The 22,351-nt window shown below is 43.9% G+C and overlaps 1 protein-coding gene across 3 annotated transcripts in view; it reads left to right on the top strand.

Annotated features, from left to right (window-relative positions):
* Positions 1-21,440, top strand: part of kirrel1a (kirre like nephrin family adhesion molecule 1a) — a 48,264-nt gene extending 26,824 nt beyond the window's left edge. For 2 of the 3 annotated variants that reach the window (XM_055058438.1, XM_055058439.1), the window contains exons 3-15: positions 8,110-8,259; positions 8,341-8,498; positions 9,537-9,687; positions 10,319-10,424; positions 11,217-11,365; positions 11,446-11,573; positions 12,526-12,652; positions 12,853-12,953; positions 15,821-16,037; positions 16,118-16,225; positions 16,381-16,508; positions 16,768-16,881; positions 19,301-21,440. In XM_055058438.1, the coding sequence (XP_054914413.1) occupies positions 8,110-8,259; positions 8,341-8,498; positions 9,537-9,687; positions 10,319-10,424; positions 11,217-11,365; positions 11,446-11,573; positions 12,526-12,652; positions 12,853-12,953; positions 15,821-16,037; positions 16,118-16,225; positions 16,381-16,508; positions 16,768-16,881; positions 19,301-19,963 (2,300 nt within the window). In that variant the 3' untranslated portion in view covers positions 19,964-21,440. The remainder of the gene's footprint in view (positions 1-8,109; positions 8,260-8,340; positions 8,499-9,536; positions 9,688-10,318; positions 10,425-11,216; positions 11,366-11,445; positions 11,574-12,525; positions 12,653-12,852; positions 12,954-15,820; positions 16,038-16,117; positions 16,226-16,380; positions 16,509-16,767; positions 16,882-19,300) is intronic. The other variant, XM_055058440.1, reaches the window with a different exon arrangement.
* The last annotated feature ends 911 nt before the right edge of the window (positions 21,441-22,351 follow it).

Raw genomic sequence — 22,351 nt, forward strand, 5'->3', positions numbered from 1 at the left:
AAGAGGTTTTCGTTCTTAACTGGGGGCCACTTTTCTTGGGATGTTCTCCCCATATTGGTAGGGATTTTCTCTGGGTACTCCGGTTCCCCTCAAATTTCCAAAATCATGTAAATTAGGGTGATTGACCAATGCAAATTGTCCTCAAGAAAGGTAGTATTAATTTCTAGGACATTTAATTGGTAAACGATTCAGACTGGAGAAACAAAAAAAGTCATTTTCAGGGAAAGAAGCAAGAAGCTTGTTTTAGAGGACCAGAAAGCACTTCTTTCTGTGGATGTTTCTGTTTTTTTTTTTGTTTTTGTTTTGTTTTTTTTTTTTTTTCATGGGTTTAATTTTCTGTCAGATGTCAGGTTTTACTTGTCTTCAGTTTATCTGTTGTATTTGTCAGTTTGCCAGTTATGGTAACCAGTCTGTCAGTTTGTTAGTTGTTTCCATGACGACATGATGTGGCCAGTTTTATTTTCTGTGAACTACTTACTTAATTAAGTAGTTAATTAAGTAATTAACTACTTAATTAATTACTTAACTAATTAAGTAATTAATTACTTAGTAATTAAGTCACTTAATTACTTAATTAAATTACTTACTAGGTATACAATTATTAAATTACTTTTAAGTAATTTAATAATTAATTTTAACTATTGTCTTTATTTATTTTTCTAATTTATTTCATTTATAAAAGAAAGACCATCCATCCATTGTCTTCCGCTTATCCGGGCTTGGGTCGCGGGGGTAGCAGCTTAATAAGGGAGGGCCAGACTTCCCTCTCCCCAGCCACTTGTTCCAGCTCCTCCGGGGAAATCCCAAGGTGTTCCCAGGCCAGCCGAGAGACGTAGTCCCTCCAGCGTGTCCTGGGTCTTCCCCGGGGCCTCCTCCCGGTGGAACGTGCCCAAAACACATCACCAGGGAGGCGTCGAAGGCATCCTGACCAGATATCCGGGCCACCTCAGCTGGCTCCTCTCAATGCAGAGGAGCAGCGGTCCTACTTTGAGTCCCTCCCGAATGACCAAGCTTCTTACCCTATTTCTAAGGGAGAGCCCAGCCACCCTACGGAGAATACCCATTTCGGCCACTTGTATCCGCGAGCTTGTACTTTCAGTCATGACCCAAAGCTGATGACCATAGATGAGGGTGGGATTGTAGATCAATCGGTAAATTGAGAGCTTCACTTTCTGGCTCAGCTCTCTCTTCACCACGACGGACCAGTACAGTGCCAGCTTCATGACAGACACTGCTCCAATCCGCCTGTCGACCTCCCGCAATGTGGACCAGACTCTGACACTGGTTGTACAGGGACCTGACAGCCAGTATCAAAGGGCCCGGTACCCCATACTCCCGGAGAACCCCCCACAACACTCCCCGAGGGACACGGTCGAGCGCCTTCTCCAAGTCCACAAAGCATGTGTAAACCGGTTGGGCGAATTCCCATGCACCCTCCAGGACCCTGCTGAGGGTGTAGAGCTGGTTCACTGTTCCACGACCAGGAAGAAAACCACACTGCTCTTCCTGAATCTGAGGTTCGACTATCCGAAGGACCCTCCTCTCCAAGAGCCCTGAATAGACCTTGCCAGGGAGACTTAAGAGTGTGGTCCCCCTTTTTGAACAGGGGGACCACCTGTTTGCCAATCCAAGGGAACTGCCCCCGATGTTCATGCGATATTGTAGAGTTGCATCGGCCAACACAACCCTACAACATCCAGAGCCTAAGGAACTCCGGCCAAATCTCATCCACCCTCGGGTTCCTGCCACCGAGGAGCTTTTTAACTACCTCTGCGACCTCGTCCCCCCAGAGATTGGAGGGCCCGATCCAGAGCCCCCAGGCTCAGCTTCCTCAATGGAAGGCATGTTGGTGGGATTGAGGAGGTCTTTGAAGTATTCCGCCCACTTTCCCGCAAGGTCCCGAGTCAAGGTCAGCAGCACACCATCCCCACTATAAACAGTGTTGGTACTGCACTGCTTCCCCCTCCTGAGACGCCGGATAATGGACCAGAATCACCTCGAACTCTTTCTCCATGGCCTCTCCAAACTCCTCTCACACCTGAGTTTTTGCCTCAGCACCTCAACACCCGATCTGCATGCAGCTTCGCCCGCTGGTACCCAACAGTTGCTTCCGGAGTCCCACAGGCCAAAAAGGCCTGATACGATTTCTTCTTCAGCCTGACATCATCCCTCACCGACGGTGTCCACCAACGGGTTCAAGGGATGCTGCCGCGACAGGCACCGGCAACCTTGCGGCCGCAGCTCCAGTGAGCCACTTCGACAATAGAGGAACGGAACATGGTCCACTCAGACTCAATGTCCCCCACCTCCTCTGGAACATGTTCAAAGTTCTGCCGGAGATGAGAGTTAAAGCTCCGCCTCACAGGGGATTCTGCCAGACGTTCCCAACAAACCCTCATAACACGTTTGGGCCTGCCAGGTCTGACCGGCATCCTTCCCCACCACCAGAGCCAACTCATCACCAGGTAGTGGTCAGTGGACAGCACCACACCTCTCTTCACCCTAGTGTCCAACACATACGGCCGCAGATCCAATGAAACTATGAGTTGATCATCGAACTGTGGCCTAGGGTGTCCTGGTGCCAAGTGCACATATGGACACCCTTATGCCTGAACATGGTGTTTGTTATGGACAATCCGTGACAAGCACAGAAGTCCAACAACTGAACACCACTCGCAGTCAGATTGGGGTTGCCGTTCCTCCCTACCACGCCCCTCCAGGACTCACTGTCATTGCCAACGTGAGCGTTGAAGTCCCCCAGCAGAACAAGGGAGTCCTCAGGAGGGCCACTCTCTAGGACCCCCTCTAAGGACTCCAAGAAGGATGGCTAATCTGAACTGTTGTTCGACCAGTAAGCATAAACAACAGTCAGAACCCGTCCCCCCACCCGAAGGCGGAGGGAGGCTGCCCTTTTGTTCACCGGGGTAACTAGTCCCACGTTAAGTCTGTAATTATTAGTGGGAAATAAATCAATGATAAAGCCCAAGAGAGCAAATGAAGGACAAAAATGTTGGATTGGATGTAAGTGTGATCCTGCGGGACACAGATTTATTCCCTCGAGCCCGGAGCCTTTGGGAGCCCTAAGCCATTAGCACTGAGTTATCAGTAAGTATCATTATGACAAAAAAATGCAATGTTTACCACCGGTTACCTTTGTGGTGCTGACTAACGTGGTAGTTTCCGTCCATCAGTTTCATTCAGCTGGACGTGAGGTGGGCTGCAGTCCATGTTCCATTTCTTGCGTTAGACTTGTTTTTCATTTTGGAAATGTAATAAATTGTATTCCACCCGCTGCATGTTCTGGGTGACGGCTGTCAGGATGGCATATTACCCACTGACAACTGGGGCCGTGATTATCTATCATTTTCCTCAAAACCTCTCTGACTGCAGCGTGTTTTCTATGATAGATACTGTCAATATTGTCAGAGTACTGTACTTGGACCACTGATTGGTCAGTTGCTGACAAGTGCCCTGGAATGTTGGCATGGGGGCAGAGCCAACGTTATGTCAATTCCAAAAAAGAAAGCGCAAGCCTTTTCTACAACTGATGAATTGTTTTGTGAAAAAAATAAATCCTACTAGGTATACATTTTCCAAGCCACTCTTTTTTTATCTGACTAGCATTCCCCAGCACTTAAATATTCATTCTGCTTTTCCAGTGAAGGAATGTCACCCAGAAGAATTTTTCAAGTACTTAAAGTCAGATTTCAGGGATGAACTAGCTTCATTTTGTGAAATGGTTCCTTGCCAAAACTAAAGAAATGGAAGAGATTATGAACTAACTTTAATTAACTGATGTTACCCTAAGTTCTTTTTTATGAGAGATCTCCTCAGTTCTATTTTCAAATATGAAACTTAAATCTAATTTTGTACAAATACAAGATCACCAATGTTGAAAATTATAATACCTTTAGTTGCAAAGTGCAATTTTCAACTTTGGTTAGCTCATTAAGTGGAACAGCTAAAATCTTTTCACTTTGGGCTTTTTTACAATCCAAGTCTTCAAGGTTGCCTGTCAGTGTGTCCTAGAATCACAGTGCCTAGACATGTTCAAACCACAAACATCTGGGTCTTATGAGGGATTTATTTACAGATGAAAATCTAATACTCTCCTTTACTCTGGTACTCCAGAGAAAAATGCAGTGGGAACATATGCTGTCAGAAGTTATTTTACTAATAAATGATTGTAAATCCAGCTGTCCTGTGAAGTCTCAGAGGTTTTCATCTTTGAAAAATGGAAAGAATATGACACAGCTGCAAACTGACCAAAGCATCCAGTAGATTCTTGATCAAAGAAACAGACAAGATGGCCACAGTAACTCTGTCAAAGCTGCAGAGGAGCACAGCTCAGGTGAAATAATCTGTTAATAGAACAATTATTCGGCATATGCTCCATAATTTGGTCTTTAAGGAGAAGCAGCTAGAAAAAGCCAATATTGAAAGGATAGCATAAATTCTCCTGATTGTTGTTTGCTATAAATCACATGGGGCACACAGGAAATGTGGAAGAAAATGACCAGGAGGCAATTCAGATTGAATCATTTGAGTCTCTTGCTGCAACTAAAGGTCCTCACATACTTAGGTATACTTCACTCCTCAGAGGTCTGCATGACTTTTAGGTGAACTCAAAGCAGACACCCGCCATACACATCCGTGCTTTGGTAAATTCTTATTACTTCATACGCGCTATAGCACAGAAAACTGTTTGCCGCCAGGCTGTCTGACCTCCACCAATAGGCAAGGAGGGGTGAAATGTCTTGCCCAAGAACACAATGACTGAGACTAACAAAGCGGGAGTTCGAATGACGAATCCACTCGTTACGGGACAAACTTCTATCTTCTTAGCCACTGTGCAGGGTTCAGCCCAAACGGTCTAGGAAGTTTTGTCTTCGACACAAGCAGCAATATTTTCCATCCCCTAATCAATGGATGATGCTAGCTGAACCCTGACAAAACCATTGTTTTATTTACTTGCAACTGAAGAGGGCCCATAATGATGAATGGTACAATTGAAACAGAAAATGGTGTGCCTCGCCGTATCGGTACAATGTTTCGCTCAATAGAAACAGGGTATAACTGACAATCTGGCAAAAGGTTCTCCATCCAAGCTGACTGTGGTACAATTATTTTGCAAAGAAGAATGTCTAAAACTTTCAGTTCTGTTCAAAGCTAGAACAGTAGAGACACATCCCAAAGGACCTTGAAGACGGTTATAGTAGTGACTCAAAGATGTGCTACACCTTTTATACACTAAAGAAAGCAAATAGTATCTATTCCATTTCAAAACAATGAAGCCAGTGGAGCATAAAGGATCTGAGTTGTTTTGTGATAGATCGGTTATTGTAGCATCTTCTACATTATGTTACTGGTGTTAAGCATGTGAAGCACTGGAAACACTGCCAGATATGAGAGAGGCCACATTAACGTTAGGTTACGATGGTGTGACACTTTTTTTCTCTCCCACACCAGATGATGCCCCCTGTCACATCCTATTGTTCTAAATGTGCACCTCCTTAGCTGGATGCTAAATTTACCCAGCCTCAGTGCTAACGTTTGATGGGAATTTTCTCCGCTCCCTCCGGCGCCGTTCTCAGTCCGTCAGCTTGGCTGAGCAGCATCACGCTGTCATCGCCCCTGTCAAAGCAGGTTGCCTCTGCTGCTGCTGCCCACTGAGGGGGAGCTGGCTAATAATCGGCTAATGCCCTGTATGTGCTCAAGGCGGCGTACGTCGACCAACTCATAAAACACCGCAGCGGTTTCTCTCCTTGGTGATTTTCCACTTTGATTTCTGTAGGACTTGGACCAAACTCCAGCAGCATGATTCATCTGAGTTACAACACTGCTTCCAACTGAAAGAGGAGGGGGGAGAAGAGGGTTGCGCAGTTACAGATCAAAACATGTGGCCAGATGTGTAACTGATTATCCCACTGTTAGTGATACGCGGTTGCTGAGTATTTGTTAGTGTTGTCTCCATGTCCGCTGCAGGTTTTCCTTCTCCACATCACCTCAGCGCAGTGGAACACTGCAGGGCAACTATTTGGGACTTTCTCCTCTAACTGTCAGGCTATTCCTGTGTGACCTCCTCCTCTCAGATCCCCTGTTCCTCTCTGTCCCCGCTGCTCTCCTTCACTCATCTGCCTTTGTTGCACTGAGCCCTCTCTGATTCTTCTTTTAACTTGTCCATCCTGTCACTCATCAGCCTTGCTCCTAATTCCTGCCCTCCTCCTGCTTCTCCCTCCTTTTCTTTTCCATCACCTTGTCTCGTCATTAGTGTAACGGCTGAAGGCTTCAAGGCAGAGCTTTACAGAAACGTGAACAAATACATGCCCTCTGTCCCTTCCAAACGCTCCTACACCTGTGACACCCTGCATGCAAATGCGTGCAGGAGAAAGGTGGCCAGAGTCGAGGAGAAGGGAGGTCAGGCAGGCAAAACTGCAACAGCAGGCTTTGTGCTGCGATGCAAACAAACATATCCTGCACCATGGAATGAAGTCGATTTAGATCCTCTAAAACACTCCTGTCATCATGCATTCACCCCCCCACCCGGTCTACTCATGTGATGCCAGAGGAGTGCAGGGATGCCACCTAATGGCGAGAATGCACACCGGCTGCACGGCTGGTACTGGGTTGGGGGAAGGGAAGCTCTGGGTAGGTTTCTGTCTGAGTGAAACTCTGGTGGCCTTTAGGCTGAGGATGCAAAAGACTGATTTTTATCAAATTTATTAATTTTTTTATTTATTTAACCTTTATTTAATCAAGGTAGGTTCCTTGAGAGCAAATTCTCATTTTTAACAACAACTTAAGAAAACACTGAAACATTGTTTGATAGAAAATTGTACAGCAGAATAAAAATAAAGGTTAGTGCTGTCAAACAATTATCAAATTTAATCAGATTATCAATATGCCTAACTATGTAAGTTTGAAATATAAATATCGCCCACATCAGAAGGAAAATGTTTTATTGCCTCAAACCAAGCATGTATGAAGATTCATAGTCTTCGAAGTTTTTATTTTCACGTTGTTTTAAAACGTTAATTTAGAAATGTCCCACTCTATTCATTTCCTATGGAACTTGTGCGATGAGGCGACATTCATCCACCCAACCGACTAGCGTAAGTCATGCATGGGAAATTTTGAGCTCAGAGATGTGAATGGAAACATAGGCCAGCGACGCAGTAGACGAAGGTTTAAAAAGGTGGCAGCAGTAACAAAATGTATTGCCAAGTGATTGACATCTAAGTTGTGGAGTTTCAGATACAGATTTGTAGATGATATCATAGTAAAGGATAAGGATGATTTGGTCATTTTGACCAAACTCTGCTTTGCAGAACGAGTGACAAGTTTGATGTTGATGTTGATGTTGGGAAGTAATTTATTTATACAACTGTCAACATGGAGGGTGCTTATACAGAAGTATTTTTTATGATATGATGAGTTGAAGTAGTAAACCATCCATCTTGCAGGTATAGGAAGCCCCTCCCTTCTGTGCCTCCCCTCTTCCAGTTCTAGATCTGGAAGAGGGGATCTCATGTGGTCACATGTATTTTGTCATGCCATGACGCTCTGGAGATGCACCAATACACTTTTTCTTTCTGATACGAATATCTGAGGTTTGCTAATGTCCGAATCAGAAAAATAGCTGAATGTAATTTAAGTGTTTTATATATATAAAAATATATATAAACAGAGACAACAATGTACTGAATTACAAATTTTTTTGATAACAGTGCACCAGTATAACACACTCTGATACACCAACAGCTTCACAAGCTTCACCAGACATGTAAAAAGAACAACTTAAATTTGTTCTTTTCTTGGCTGTTATACTTGGCTGCAATGAGTATAATAACCGATGGAAAATAAATAACGAAGATGTTGATGTCTTTTTTCAATAATGGGACTAATATAGATTGGATCAGTGCGTCTCCACTCATGACCATTGGAGCCTTAGGGATAGAACCCATTGGTGGTGTGGTTTTATATAATCACTTCATTAAGAAGGCAAAGTAGACTGGATATAAACTGGATATAACATTAACCTCGGTATTTTCTTCCGACAAGTTGTCTCTCGTTAAAGTCTTGGTGCCTGTGTGTTTGTGTGTGCTACAGCTTGGCCCCGGTATCGCGTGCTGCGGGTCCAGGAGCTGGGTCAGTACAACCTGGAGATCCTTTCGGCTGACCTGTCCGACGACGCCTTGTACGAGTGCCAGGCCCCTGATGCCGCTCTGAGGTCCAGAAGGGCCAAACTCACCGTCCTGAGTGCGTCTCCGCTTCTGGCATCTTCTGGAGATGACGTTCCACACGTGATTTGTGTTTCTAATGTTTTTCCGTCCATTTCAGTCCCTCCAGATGACCCAGTGATCGACGGAGGACCAGAAGTGCTGCTGAACGCAGGGGAGTCCTACAATCTTACGTGTGTGTCTCGCGGAGCTAAACCGCCTTCGATGGTTGAGTGGATGAAAGACGGGCTGCCGATAGAGGGCGCTGTCAGTACCACTGTGAGTTTCACCATGCTCTTCAAAGGTGCATTCACATCAGCCCTGTTTAGTCCACTTTAGTTGAGCTGTAGTTTGTTTGACTGGAAAGTTTGGTTAGCATGGGGAGGTCTGAATACGCAAACAAACCAATGTGCACTCTGGTCCACCTGAAAACCTAGATCTTGGTTTGGCTGAAGTGAACTCTGGCACGGTTTGAATGCATATGTGAATAGTAGGCACATTGGCGATTGCTCCAAAAGCAGGAAGCCAACTATTCTGGGTAAATACAACCAAAGCAAAAGCAGGATTCTAGTCCTAGCGGGAGAAATGGTTTGTGACCTTTTACCACGGAGAAGAGAAATCCTACAACCACTAAAATCTCCACTCCTTTTTTGTTTATGTGAAGAAGGAAGGTGTGATCAGTGTCTTCTTTGTGGGTTTTTTGCCACCTTAAAGGTGTTATCCCACTGACAGTCCTGTGTTCTCTTTCACTATGTCAAACAAGCCAAACTCTGAGTAACCTGTTCCCCTCCTCTTCTGTGGCAGTGTTGCACTAAGAACCACTGAAAGAAACAAGACAAAACCCACTGAACAAGACATGAGCACAACTTAATTCTTCGCTAAATGCAAACAAAAATGAAGTGGCGTCAGATTTTAGCATTTGGAGGATACCTCCCTGTAAATCGGGACAGTTCTCCTGATAGCATGAACTCACATGTATATTTTGGTTGTATTTACCCAGAATGTCCAGCGCTGTAGTGCATTTCCTGTTTTTGGAGTTGTATCTGGTCAGTGTGACAACATAGACCGGATACCAAGTGAATGCTGTATGACAACAGCATTCACTTCAACCAAACTCAGTCCGAGGTGTGTAGGCTCACCAGAGTGTATGCAAGTTTGTTTGTGCATTCACAACTCCCCAAACAAAGCAGACTTTCTAGGTAAATGAATTGGAGTTTGATTAAAGTGGATTAAACTTGTCTGGTGTAAGAGCTCAGTTGGACTCAGAAATGTGGTCAAGCATTCTCTAGGTGTTTTCACTGGGTGTCTGCTCTATAGGAGGTGCTTTCAGACAGGAAGAGGGTGACCACGCGGAGCTACCTTCCCATCCACCCCATAGACACTGACACCGGGAGGAACTACAGCTGTGTGGCCACCAACCAGGCTGCTCCCTCTGGCAAGAGTACAACCGTCACCCTTAACGTGCACCGTAAGTCCTGCTACTGGCATCAAATTGAGATCCAATTCATACTTCTTGAATTTTGTCACATCTTCACACATCATAGACACTAATTTCACTATGAGTGAAGACCGTTTCTGTGTGACATCATCACTACTAACCCACCTCGTTTACTTTTGCTTTTCCACTCTGCCTGGACGCACTGTTGGAAATCATCTGGGATTTGGGATTGTAGCTTTTAAGATGCTGTCTAATCAGCCAATCCCAGTTGTAAAGACTATCCCTTGTTGCAATGGTGACACATCATAATTACTGTCTGAAATTTGGAAAAAAGTACAAGAAAAATTCCTCCAGCTGCATCCAATAGCAGAGGTCATCATTGTCCAAATGTGTAATGCCTCAACTAAAAAATTAAGAAAAATCCAGAATTATAACAAATTAGGACTAACTAGTCTAAAGTGCTGCCACTATGGCAACCAGACCAAGCAGAATGGATCAAGCAGCATAGCGTTAAGTAGAGAGTGTAATATCTGCAACCAGATGAAGAGCTTTTAGGATGTTAGTAACTAATACATGAAAAAGCATCTTGCATCAAATAATGCTTTAAACTGCCATGCAGCTGTCGACTCCATGTTCCAAGAGTCTCTGTTCTTCGTTCCAGATTCACCAACTGTGACCCTGTCCATCGAACCGCGCTCCGTCCTAGAAGGGGACCGTGTCACCTTCACCTGCCAGGCTCACGCCAACCCTCCTATTATGGGCTACAGGTCTGCTTCAGCCTCTTTCCTTTGCTGATGCAGCTGAGCCCATAATTATTCATACACATGGAAGATTTCCATTTAAACCTACTTTGTTGGTTTCTGATGTCAGCAATTAACTTTTTGGTATCACGACAATCGAACTGTGCCTGTAACAACTGTGAAGCTTTTTTTATCTTGTGTGTAAATAAGAATGTCATTTAAAAGAAAAATACAGCAGTTGAAACCAGAAGTTTACATACATTGAGACAGCTTTTTTTCTTCACCGTCTGAATTTCAGTCTGACCGAGCTCTTCTTGTTTCAGGTCAGTTGGAATTACCAAAATTATTTCTGCCTGCTAAATTCTACAACAACGAGAGAAATAATTGGTTTCTAAATGAGAATTTTACTTTCAGAAGTAATGAGTGGAAAACCCAGAAACTTCTTATAGCTCAACTAACACACTTACGCTAATTAGATACTCACCTGTGGATGTATTGGAAGGAAACCCAATACGTTTGACCCAAGTCATGCAACTCAAAGAATTGAGGAAATGTATGTAAACTTCTGGTGTTGAAGACATTAACAAAAAATCTGACTTAGTATTGTCACACCTAGCAAGTATAAATAATTTTTGATAAGTTTTGTCTGGTGTAATTTCAGACAATGAGAAAAGAAGGCGTATGTGATTTTTTTATTCAGTTTATGTAAACCTCTGGTTTCAACTGTACTATAGTGACCAACTACTGGGCAGATGAAATCAGTGAAAATGGACAGAGGTTCCTATGTAATATGTAATATTCCTTTTGTGTGAACGGCAGGTGGGCTAAAGGCGGTGTGGTGCTGCAGGGCGCCAGGGAAAGCGTGTTCACCACCAAGGCTGACCACTCCTTCTTCACTGAGCCCGTCTCCTGCCTGGTCTTCAACGCGGTGGGGAAGACCAACGTCAGCATCCTGGTGGACGTTCACTGTGAGTCACGCCGCACTCACCTCACCATGACGGCTGCAGGAGCGCACAGACATAATAATTGTCCCCATTTCTTCCTCTAGTCGGTCCCATCCTGCTGGTGGAGCCACAGCCCAAAACAGTCGATGTGGACTCTGATGTCACCCTCAACTGCAAATGGGCCGGAAACCCTCCACTCACCCTCACCTGGTTCAAGAAAGGATCCAACATGGTAAAAACTAAACTCAAGCTTTTTGAATTCTTAGTCTGCCCCCGACAGACACATTCATATTCATAATATGTACTTGGGATAACCAGGTTTTCTCAAGTTCCTTTACAAAGAAAAAACTTTTCAAATGATTGACTGCCAATTTGATTTAATTGATTTTAGACCCACATACTTCTACAGATGCTATTCAAGGCTTACAAGCATCCCTGTTTCTCCTCTAAATGGTCATAAAATAAAACTGGCCGAACAGTTTTATTTTACTTCTGTCAGACCACAGGACATGTCCCCAATAGTGAAGATCTTTGTCCCTCTGGATGTCTGCAAACTGCAATTTCGCTCTTTATGTTTCTATTGGAGTATGGCTTCTTCACTGAGCAGCCTTTTAGCCCATAACACATCTCACTCCGGATAATGACTTTGTCTTATCAACTCCAGAAGCAAAATAAGTGTTTTGTGTGGGACAAAAAGGTGGATGCGTCATTTTATTCCATGCACAACATACGTCAGTTTTATGTTGGTTTATTTGATTGAAGCATTTACTGAACAATCTAGGCTGGAATTAAGATACTTTCATTTTCTGGTTTTAATTGGGCCTGCATCCAGGACCAGAACTGGATAAAAGCCAGAAAACCCTCCTCACATCAGAGCCATTAAATATGTCCCAACTCGACTTGCGCCCACGCCTGTATAATCCAGGTGTTTCTCTCTCTGGGTGGTTTCCTATGTAACCATCATTTTCCTCGCTTCATTTTCTGATGGCTGTGGTTGCTAGGCAATTATAAAACCCTTGTGATAGGTTAAGAACTGCAGCGGGAGTTTACATTGTCAGTCAGATTGGGTCAGAGTAGTAAATCACGGCAAATCTTTTAAGTAAGTAAAGCATGTGGAGAGCGCAATGTGGACTGTTCCTTCGCTCTGCTGTTTGCTCTGCTTACATTTGTTGCCTCCCCCACAGGTTCTGAGCAACAGCAACCAACTGTATCTGAAGTCAGTGACCCAGGCGGATGCAGGCCAGTACGTGTGCAAGGCCATCGTTCCGCGGATTGGCGTAGGAGAGACCGAGGTCACGCTCACAGTCAACGGTCAGAATAAAACTTTTTAGTTAACACCTTAAGGCAACCTTTATTTAACCAAATATGTAAAACATAAATATAAAACAATATTTGAAAATATCATCTTGTGACAGTATGGTGTATGAGACAGATAATCTGTGAAAAAAAAGAATTGAACTCCTGTGCATTCTTCCAGTGCTAGCTAGTCTGTGGTCTGTGTGTGTTTACAGGTCCACCCATCATCTCCAGTGAGCCTGTGCAGTACGCTGTGAGGGGGGAGAGAGGAGGCGTGAAGTGCTACATAGCCAGCACACCCCCTCCAGATAAGATCGTAAGTAAAACGCACCTAGTAGAATTGTTTACACCAAGGGTGTCAACATCCAGTCCTTGAGGGCCGGTGTCCTGCAACGTTTAGATGTTCCTCTGCTGCACCACACCTAAATAGAATAATTAGGTCATTAGCAAGGCTCTGGAGAACTTATCTACACAAGGAGAAGGTAATTAGGCCATTTCATTTCAGTGTTTTGTACCTGTGCCACATCAAAAAACTGCAGGACAGTGGCCCTCGAGGACTGGAATTTGACACCCCTGGTTTACACCATTTGAACCTTTTCACATTGCATACAGGCCAAAACAAAGTTCATTATTATGTGAAAGGGACCTGATACATAATCTATTTAGATTCTGAACTGGACTTAGACTGAGGCTTTGATCTTAACCTCTGCCCTAACCTCAACTCCTCTGCCGCTTCTTCCTGTTTTTTTTCCATCATTGTCCTTCATTGAGCTTCATACATCCTTCCTAACCAACTTCCCTGTCCGTGGTGAGGAAGAGTATCCCCACAGCATGATGCTAGCAGCATCATGTTCCATCATGGGGGTGTCGTGCTCAGGGTACAGCGTTAGCTTTCTGACACACATAGCATTTTTTATGTAGGCCAGGAAAGACAAATTTGGCCTCATCTGACCAGATGACCTTCTTTCACGTGTCTGCTTTGTCTCCTACATGACTTTGACTATAAACAGGGTTTTTATGGCTTTCTTCAGAAGTGGGCACACTTCTGCTAATAGCAGGGCTAATTTTTTTGTTTAGCACTTCGATGCTTTTGCTAACTTGTGAAAGAGTTTAGTGCACTTACCTTTCCCTACATCAATTTTTCCATATGAATTCAATATCATTAGTTTGTCTGTTTTGTAAACTGTCAGTCAAATAAAGTTTGACATTTGTATTGGAAATTTTGATTATCGATTATTAAGAATTCATTATGTAGTTAGACATTTATATTGATGCTCTTAGTCTGAAGTCGGAGAAGACTGTTTAAGCAGCAGTTCTGTTCCCTTATTCGATGAGTGAGTGAGTGAGTGAGTGAGTGAGTGAGTGAGTGAGTGAGTGAGTGAGTGAGTGAGTGAGTGAGTGAGTGAGTGAGTGAGTGAGTGAGTGAGTGAGTGAGTTTGTTTGTTTGTTTGTTTGTTTGTTTACGGGTCTGTCCCGTAAACTCTCAATAAATGACCTTGAACTTAATCTTTGTAAGATGACTACATGTGAAAGGGTTCAAGACTTTTGCGAGACACTTTTGCAAACAGTATGGAGCACCTTCAGTGGAAACTTTCAAATCTCAGCGACACATCAATTATTGAGCTGGGAACAATGACAGACAAGGAAAGGCTTTGGCCACAAAGAGCACATGGTTGTAGCTTTTAGGCTCACAGCAGTTGGGATTAGACTGCTTCCTGTCCCTTCCTAAATGACTTGCTCCCTGCTCACTGACTGCTGTTAGACACTGTCTCTGTTTTTTTTTTCTCTCCTCTTTTCTGAGTGGTGACTCAGCCTGGATTCCTCTCTCAGAGTGTTCTTCTATCCCAGCACACAAACAAAGCAACTCTAAGTCAGTCCGCTTTTAGCTCTGCGTCAGTGCGCAGGCCGGACGCAGCACGGCCGCCTCGGCTCTGTGACTGATCTGTCCTGACTCGTGGCGCCGCGCTCCCTATGCGACCGGGAAAAAGTTGGGGGACAGAAAGGCATTTATAAAAGATGAAGGATTGGAGAGGAGCAGTTGTCCCTGTAAACGCCACAGCCAGGAGGTCCCTTCCTCCTCTCCCCCTCTCCAATAAGTGGGCACATTATAGAAACATGTGGGCTTATGCATAATTAACTGAGCCTAGTACAGTACTTGAGTGCTGAATAATACAGCTGCTTTTAGTGGCTCTAAAGGTGGAGAATAAGCAATGTTCTCGCCAGCTCAGTCACCCACTGTGATGCTGCGCTTTCAGCTGGCACTGCTGCTACTCGCATGAGAGCCTGCTCAAGTTGCTGTTGGAGGGAGATGGATGCATGTGGCTGCCGCTGATTACATCAGGCAGATGGGCAACGGACACAACAGAAGAAGGATTTAAGGTTTTTCTTTCCGATTCAACTTTAAACGCTAACTGCACTAGATCAGGTTGCTTTCCGTTACATACATACAGTACCATGTATAATCTATTTTTTTAACTGTACATCCAAAAAATACCTGGAGTGTTGTCTTGATTCTTTCATTCATCTTAGAAAAATCCTCAGATCTCCCGTGGCAACCAATCAGCTGTGCAAAACACCTGGGTAGACCCAGGTATGCTTTGGCGACACAGCTCCTCCTCAGAGCTTCAGCCCTCCTCTGTGCTCCTTCAGACTAGCCAGCAGCAATTAGCAAACAGCTGATGGAACTGTACATCTGCTGAGCTCATTATTTGAGCTACGTCTCAGTGAAGACGTTATTTAAGGGTTAATACAGAAGCCATGCTGTGATGACTTTCTAAAGGTGGAGTTTTAGAAAAAGCATGAGTTTTTAGAGACAGAGGCCCAATTTTGCATGTTTACCATTGAGTGGCCAGTTTTTTACTGAAATCCCTCGATATATTTGCTTGTTGCAGGTTGCCTTGTCCAGTTGTCGTTGTATGCATTCTTCAGCAAGTACCGCCTTCGTTTGTAAAGCGCCCTACTCCTCAGAAATAGCCTCTCACTTTAAGATTGTTTTTTTTTTCTGACACATGCCAAATCCACACTTAACCAATGAATTGCAGGCAGGGTAAAGGCTTACAAATACTCTTACAAAGTGCCTCGAAGGGGTTTGAGTTGCATATAACACGAATTTGCTCCAACTGAATCTGAATGCCTCTCTTTAATTGAGTCTCATCAGGTCATCGTTCTGTGTGTGCGCTGCAGGTGTGGGCGTGGAAGGAGAACGTGTGGGAGAAGGAGAAGGGCACTCTGCTGGAGAGGTACACAGTGGAGCAGAGCAAGCCAGCCGCTGAGGGCGGTGGCGTCCTCTCCACCCTCACCATCAACAACGTGATGGAGTCGGACTTCCTATCCACCTACAACTGCACGGCCTGGAATTCGTTTGGCCCGGGCACCATGATCATTACGCTGGAGGAGAACGGTGAGCTAGTTTGAGTGAGTAGTTACACCTTGATTGTACTCCTAACCTGTGGTGTATGTGTGTGTCTCCCCGTCACACAGAGGAGTTTCCAGTGGGGATAGTAGCTGGCAGCACAGTGTGCTCCACCATTGTCCTCCTCATCTTCCTGCTCATCCTCATTCTCGTCTTCTACCGGCAGAGAAAAGGCAGTGAGTCAAGCTCTCTGTAAGGTCAAAGGGCGTCCACTCCTCCTCCGGTGTGGGGATGTTGGCTCTCTTTGAGATCCCGCAGCTCGTGAAAACACCCCGACTCCACAGGGGTATGTCCGGCCTGTTTTTCATTCTCTGTATGTTTGCGCTCGCAGGCCGGCGCGGGGTCACGCTGGGTAAGCCTGACATCAAGGTGGAGACGATCACCAAGGAGACCCACAGCCTGGAGGAGGACTCCGGCAGCGTGTCCACGGCCTCGCGCATGGTCAAGGCCATGTATTCGGTAAGCGGCAGGCAGTGGGGCGTCTGTGTTTGGGTTGGGATCTGTTTCCGCAGCCTGTAGCTGTAAAATAACTCTCTGACTCCCTGCGGTCTAACCACACTGTACCTTTTTAACTGAAAACAAACACAAACCTACTCTTCATTCACTCTTTTTTAACTCCTCTTTTTCTTTTTTTCTCATACTCTGTTTCCTCCTTCCCACTCCTGTTTTCTGTTCTGGCTCCTCTCCTTTTTGTTTGTTCTGTTGTTTGACGGTTTAGTTTCTCCCTTCTGTGTCCTTCTCTCCCTCTAATCAGCCTTTTAAAGATGACATAGAGCTCAAGTCGGACCTGCGCAGCGAAACCCTGGACACCCGCCAGGAGTACGACTTAAAGGTGAGCCTTTCCGTATAACTCTGCAGCTTTTTATTTGGACTGAAGTTCATATGGAGTTGACATATATAATTTGTCCCATTTTTCAAATTATTATTTAAATTATTAGAGCATTGGAGGAAAACTACCCTATATGGCCCTTAGTAAATATAGTCACATAGACATATTGAAATATGATGTCACATACACACAAAATATGCTCACAGACTCCATTGGTTTTAGCTGTCAAGTTACGACTTAAATTGTAACTTGATTTACCACGCCTAAATGTAGGCGTGATAGAAAAAAGAAAAAGGGAAACAGTGTTTGGCTATTAATTTTCAACATTAACACCTAGAAAAAGAAGTCCAAGGGAATCACAATTCATATCAGTAAAAAGATTTTATTTTTTAAAAATTGCAAGGGAAAGGTAACAGAATTGAATGTTCTGTTCTTTGTGTGGGAAATGTTTATGTCTTGTTGTTAAATCCTGATACACTTGAAGTAATATCTACTTTGTCAAGTAGAGGAGCTGTTGTCAGTCAGTTGTGTATAATGTAATAGCAACACAGAGAGCAAAAAGAAAGAAGAATATGAGTGGATTTTAGTGAACCAAAGTCCACTCATATTATTTTGGCTTTGCTGTGGGGCACTGTGCTTCATTAATCAACCCACGCCTCCAGGTTACATTTTGGAATTGTTCTCCTCTGAAAGACACGTAAAACAGTTGTCTTTTTGTCCTTCTGTGTTGTGCATATGCGCAACAATTTTGGATATAAACACTAACATTCAACATGTAAAAAAACCCTTATAAATCAGAAAGTCATGTTTTAGTCTGGAGAATAAAGGCCAGGTGCTCTAGCATCCTGACAGTGGCGGGTTACATCCTCGCTGTCGCACTGCAGCTTCTGCAAGAACCTCTCGCTAGTGTGGCATGCAGAAGTTTGACTCAGTCCATGTTCGCCATTTCTGGATTTCATGTGTTTACCGTTAACCTTGTCTGGATTTTTTTTGCTTTTTCACATAGAGCCAGTTCAGTACAGATTATTCAATTTCTTCAGAAATGCAATCATCAGTTGAAATCTGGTTGTTATATTTCCTCAACTTATCTTTATCTGATATGCAAATTTGTTGGATAAATTTAAACATTTGTGCGTGACCAGAATGTAATGCTCTTCCACTTCGGTTTGTGATAAAGCATTTTGAGCCACCAAGGTGCCAAAATGTTTCTCACAAACCCCCTTCCCATTCTAAGCATAATCTGTGAGGGCACAGGAAGGCAGACCCCTGAAGCTGAAGTGTTGCCTCAGATCATAGGGAAGAAACGCAGACCGGAATCCACCCCAGGACTCGGTTAGATCACAGTGACGTGTTTCTTTTCTTCTTTTTCCCATCCACCGCCTGAAGCACTATACAGTGAAACAAAGTTAGAGGGATGGAAGATGCCTGAAATAGATTGGCACAATGCTGCCAGAATAAGACAACAGATAAGCAAATTACCAAGTTGTATCTGCAGGCCTAAAAAATATTCCACAGAATCTTGGAATAAGCCTTTCAAGGTTCATTGAAAGGCTTATTTTCAGCCCTAGGCAGAAGATAACTTTCACAGCAAATGGGAGGTCCACCTGTTTTCTCATACAATTATTTGTATGGAAAAGCTGTCAAGGATATTGTGATCTCTACAAAGCAACATAATGCCAAATTCCCCCCCCAAAAAAGCACTGATACCTGGACTGTCCTCCACAGAGAATGTGTGGCAAGTAAAACGATAAAAGAAGATAAACTGAACTATTTTATCTTCTGAAAATATCTGATAGTGTTGATGGAAGTAATATGCACATTAAGTTGTTGGAGGGTCTTCATGGCACAACTTAATATGTATTTACAATGGAAATTATTAGAGAAAACTTCTGCATTTTTGTTTTAATATGTCATATCCTTTTATATTTGGAGCTTTTACTAATTTCAGGTTTCAAAAGTGTTCACACACCTCAGACATGACACTTTGTTCAGTTAATAAAACAAACTTCTACATATTTACATGAGTATTGAAAAGGCTTAATTTTAACGCTGATGGGCACACTTCTGCTAATTCGCTAATAAAAGAGCTAATTTTTAGTTTTTGCTTTAGTTAACTTTGAAAGTGTTTCAGCACAGTTAGAGCTCCCTAAATTATTTTTCCAGTTAGATTCTAAAGTCCAGTTTTTTTGTTTTTGGGGGGCACTATGGTTTTGTGTTGTTTACTTCAGTGGTTCTTACTGCAGCACCACCACATGCGAAGAGTGGAACAGGTTTCTTAAAGGGTTTAGTTGATTTGACCCAGAGCAGAGCAGAGAACCACAGCAGCTGGAATAGTAACAAATGTTTCTGTTCTGCACTCCACTCAGCATTTATTTGAACTCATCTTAATCCTTGTTCCACTTGTTTCTACCTGCCTCTGCAGGACCCCACTAATGGGTACTACAACGTGCGAGCTTCCACCCAGGACGAAGTCCACCCTGGGTCCCGTTCCACCTTGCACTACTCTGACTACCGCTCCCCTGCAGGAACGCCAGGGGGTGCGGCCTCCATCAGTAGCAGCACCGGGGGTTCTGGAGCCACTGCCAGCGGAGGAGCCCCAGTCCCCCCGGGACCTCTCACCTCCCCCGGACGCCCGCAAGCCTGTTACGACCCCCGGCCGCCTTCCAGACTGTCTCACATCAGCTATGCCCAGTTCAACACTTTCACCCGCGGGGGCCAAAGCCAGCAGCCCCCCGCCAACCCCGCCCCTGCTGCCACTGACTTCCCTGGCGACTGTAGCCTCCTGGACTCCACTTCCCAGCTGGCCTACGACAACTACGGCTACCCTTCACACTACCAGACCTACCGCATGGGCTTCGCACCTTCCAGCCTGGTCCCTCTGGAGCCTGGCCCCTCCTATGAGATGTATGGGGTGGGGTCCGGGGTGCCAAGCCCTGGGGTCGGGGTCAGCCCCGGTGGCCCGGCTCCCTCCGGATCAGAGACCGGATTAGGGAAGTACGGCAGCTCCACCCGTTTCTCATACACCTCGCAGCAATCTGACTACTCTCACAGCCGACACACACAGCGGATGCAGACTCACGTGTGAGAGCGAGACACCGGATCCCTCTTCCCCCTTCCACCTTCACAGTGTTAGCAGAGCATAAAGAGGCATCTTATAAATAGAGTCACACCGAAAAACACACACATACACCCATAAATGTACATGTCCTACTGGACACAAACACACATAGATACACCTACACACACACAGGCACAAATCCTGAAATCATGCCGAAGAGAGAGAGGGAGAGAACACAGGGTGAAAATGAAGTATGTTTTAAAGAGACAGGGATGGGAATCTCAGATTTCCCTCACTCCCAACGTACGTAGATGCTAGCTCTGTGAGAGCGGACAGCGCAAGTCACAATCAGGCCGAGAGAAAACAAGAACTTGCATATCCAAGGAGGCCCCACCCCACCCGGCCTCCGTTCCAAACTGATTTTCTAAAGCTGAGGGGGAGAAACCTCGGCCAGTGGGAGCCACGTCTGGCCGCCATTTTTCATTTTCTTTTAGCTGATTGTCTTATTCAATGATCATAGAGAACATAAACAGTAGTGTCCCAGAGAGCCCGTGTGTACAGTGCAGTCGGGCCCTGTTGGAGAGTAGTGTGGGGAGGGAGGGTGGTCGTCCATCATGTTGCACTTCGTCCACTGTATTCATCCTCTCAACTATATCTCTGTTGCGTCTTCTGTTTATTTGCACACCTGACTAGAGCTTTGTATTCTATTTTTTAAACATTGCAGAATTATTTTTGTCAGCGTAAAACATGTATGTTAATCGTGTACGATGTTACGGACCAAATGGCGGAACCCGAGGGAAAAGCTGCCCCAAAGGCTGGAACTTGAACCCCCACACCTCACTCTCCTGTTGTTAAAAAAAAAAAGGAAAACCTTGTGCCAAACAGTTGTGTTCCTCCGGACCACGTGTATGCAGTAGACGCTCCTCTTGTCGGTGGAGACATCGCTGTTTTTTTTTAACCACAAAGCCTGGCTCAGACAGGGGAATGATGGGGTCTGGCGTGGCCTTATGGGGGAGAGTGTCATGCATTTTCCATTTTTAAATCATTCCTCATTGTTTGCCAAATCTGGCTGAAGGAAAGAGGTTTTAATGAAGGCTTGTCCGCAGTATTGACATGTATTAAAGCGTGTGAGCGCGAGAGTGTGTATCTGTGTGGTTGGGGTTGCACACTTCCATTTGTACAGTGTGTTTGTAAAGAAGCGTGAATGAGCGTGCGTGCGTGTGTGTGTTTCAGTACACATCCATATCATTTCTCACCAAGCCGTTCCAGTACTTTTATACCTCTGGTAGGACTGTAACCTGTATTATCGTGTCTTTGAATTTAGAAGAATCCAATGTTTATCTTATCGTACTGTTGGTAGCAGAAGACAGCCGTTCAAAAAGATGTACGACAAACATTATCAAACTCTCATTTTTTAATTTCATTATCCTCAATATTTTTTAAAAATGGTATGTAATTATTTTTCCACAGTATTACATAAATAAAAGCACTGTTTTTTATGAAAGTCTTGTGTTTTTTGGGGGGTTTTTTTGTCGCTTTTCATCTTCAAAAAGGAGAAAAAAAAAAGAGTCAAAAAGACTCAGTTATAAATCTGCAGTGTATGAATAAAACATTTGAGAAGTGTCTTGCTTTTTTTACATATTAAAATGTTCAGCATGTTTGCAACAAACATTTATACATATAAATTTAATTTCTGAATGTGACATGCAACCATTAATATTTTTAATAGATTCGTGGTTTTATTATGGCATGATGAAGCTGAATATGTCATTCTATACAAATCCAGGTACAAGAGTATGATGCGGGATACCCCGCAAGTGATTTTGAACCGGGGGCTCCTCTTTTTTTAATATTTAAATACTCCCACTAGCTAAGATTATAAAGAAAAATAATAAGATAAGTTAGCATAATACGCAACCCTACGCTACAATGTTACTGATGACTGAATCAGCTCAAACACTGAGCAGATGCATAGAAGAAATTGATTCATGGATGCGCCATAACTTTCTCCACTAAGAAATGAAACTGAAGTAAGAATTTTTGGACCTAAAGGAAAACCATCAAGAGTCAGCACACAGTTTCAGTTATTACAGCTAAAAACTGATGGTCAGAACAATGTTGTGTTGTAAACCACATTGCAGTGTTTTATACCACTGCAATGTTTTAGTTTTTTTCCTGATATTTTTTTTTGTCTGCTATTAGCCACTTCTCATCTTGCACATCAGTTACACAAAACTGATGTGCAAACACTTTTTATGCTGAACAAATGCATGTGTTTATACAATGACTATGGCGTTTGTCAGAGACTTTACAGAATTTCGAATTAAAATGAGTTACAACAACATTTAATTTTCCTGGTATCAATAAAATATTTTATGACTAAATTGAATAATATATATCTTTATGATTTACAAT

Source organism: Poeciliopsis prolifica, unplaced genomic scaffold (assembly GCF_027474105.1).
Source record: "Poeciliopsis prolifica strain line A6 unplaced genomic scaffold, Auburn_PproV2 SCAFFOLD051, whole genome shotgun sequence".
Classification (NCBI taxonomy): Eukaryota; Metazoa; Chordata; class Actinopteri; order Cyprinodontiformes; family Poeciliidae; genus Poeciliopsis; species Poeciliopsis prolifica.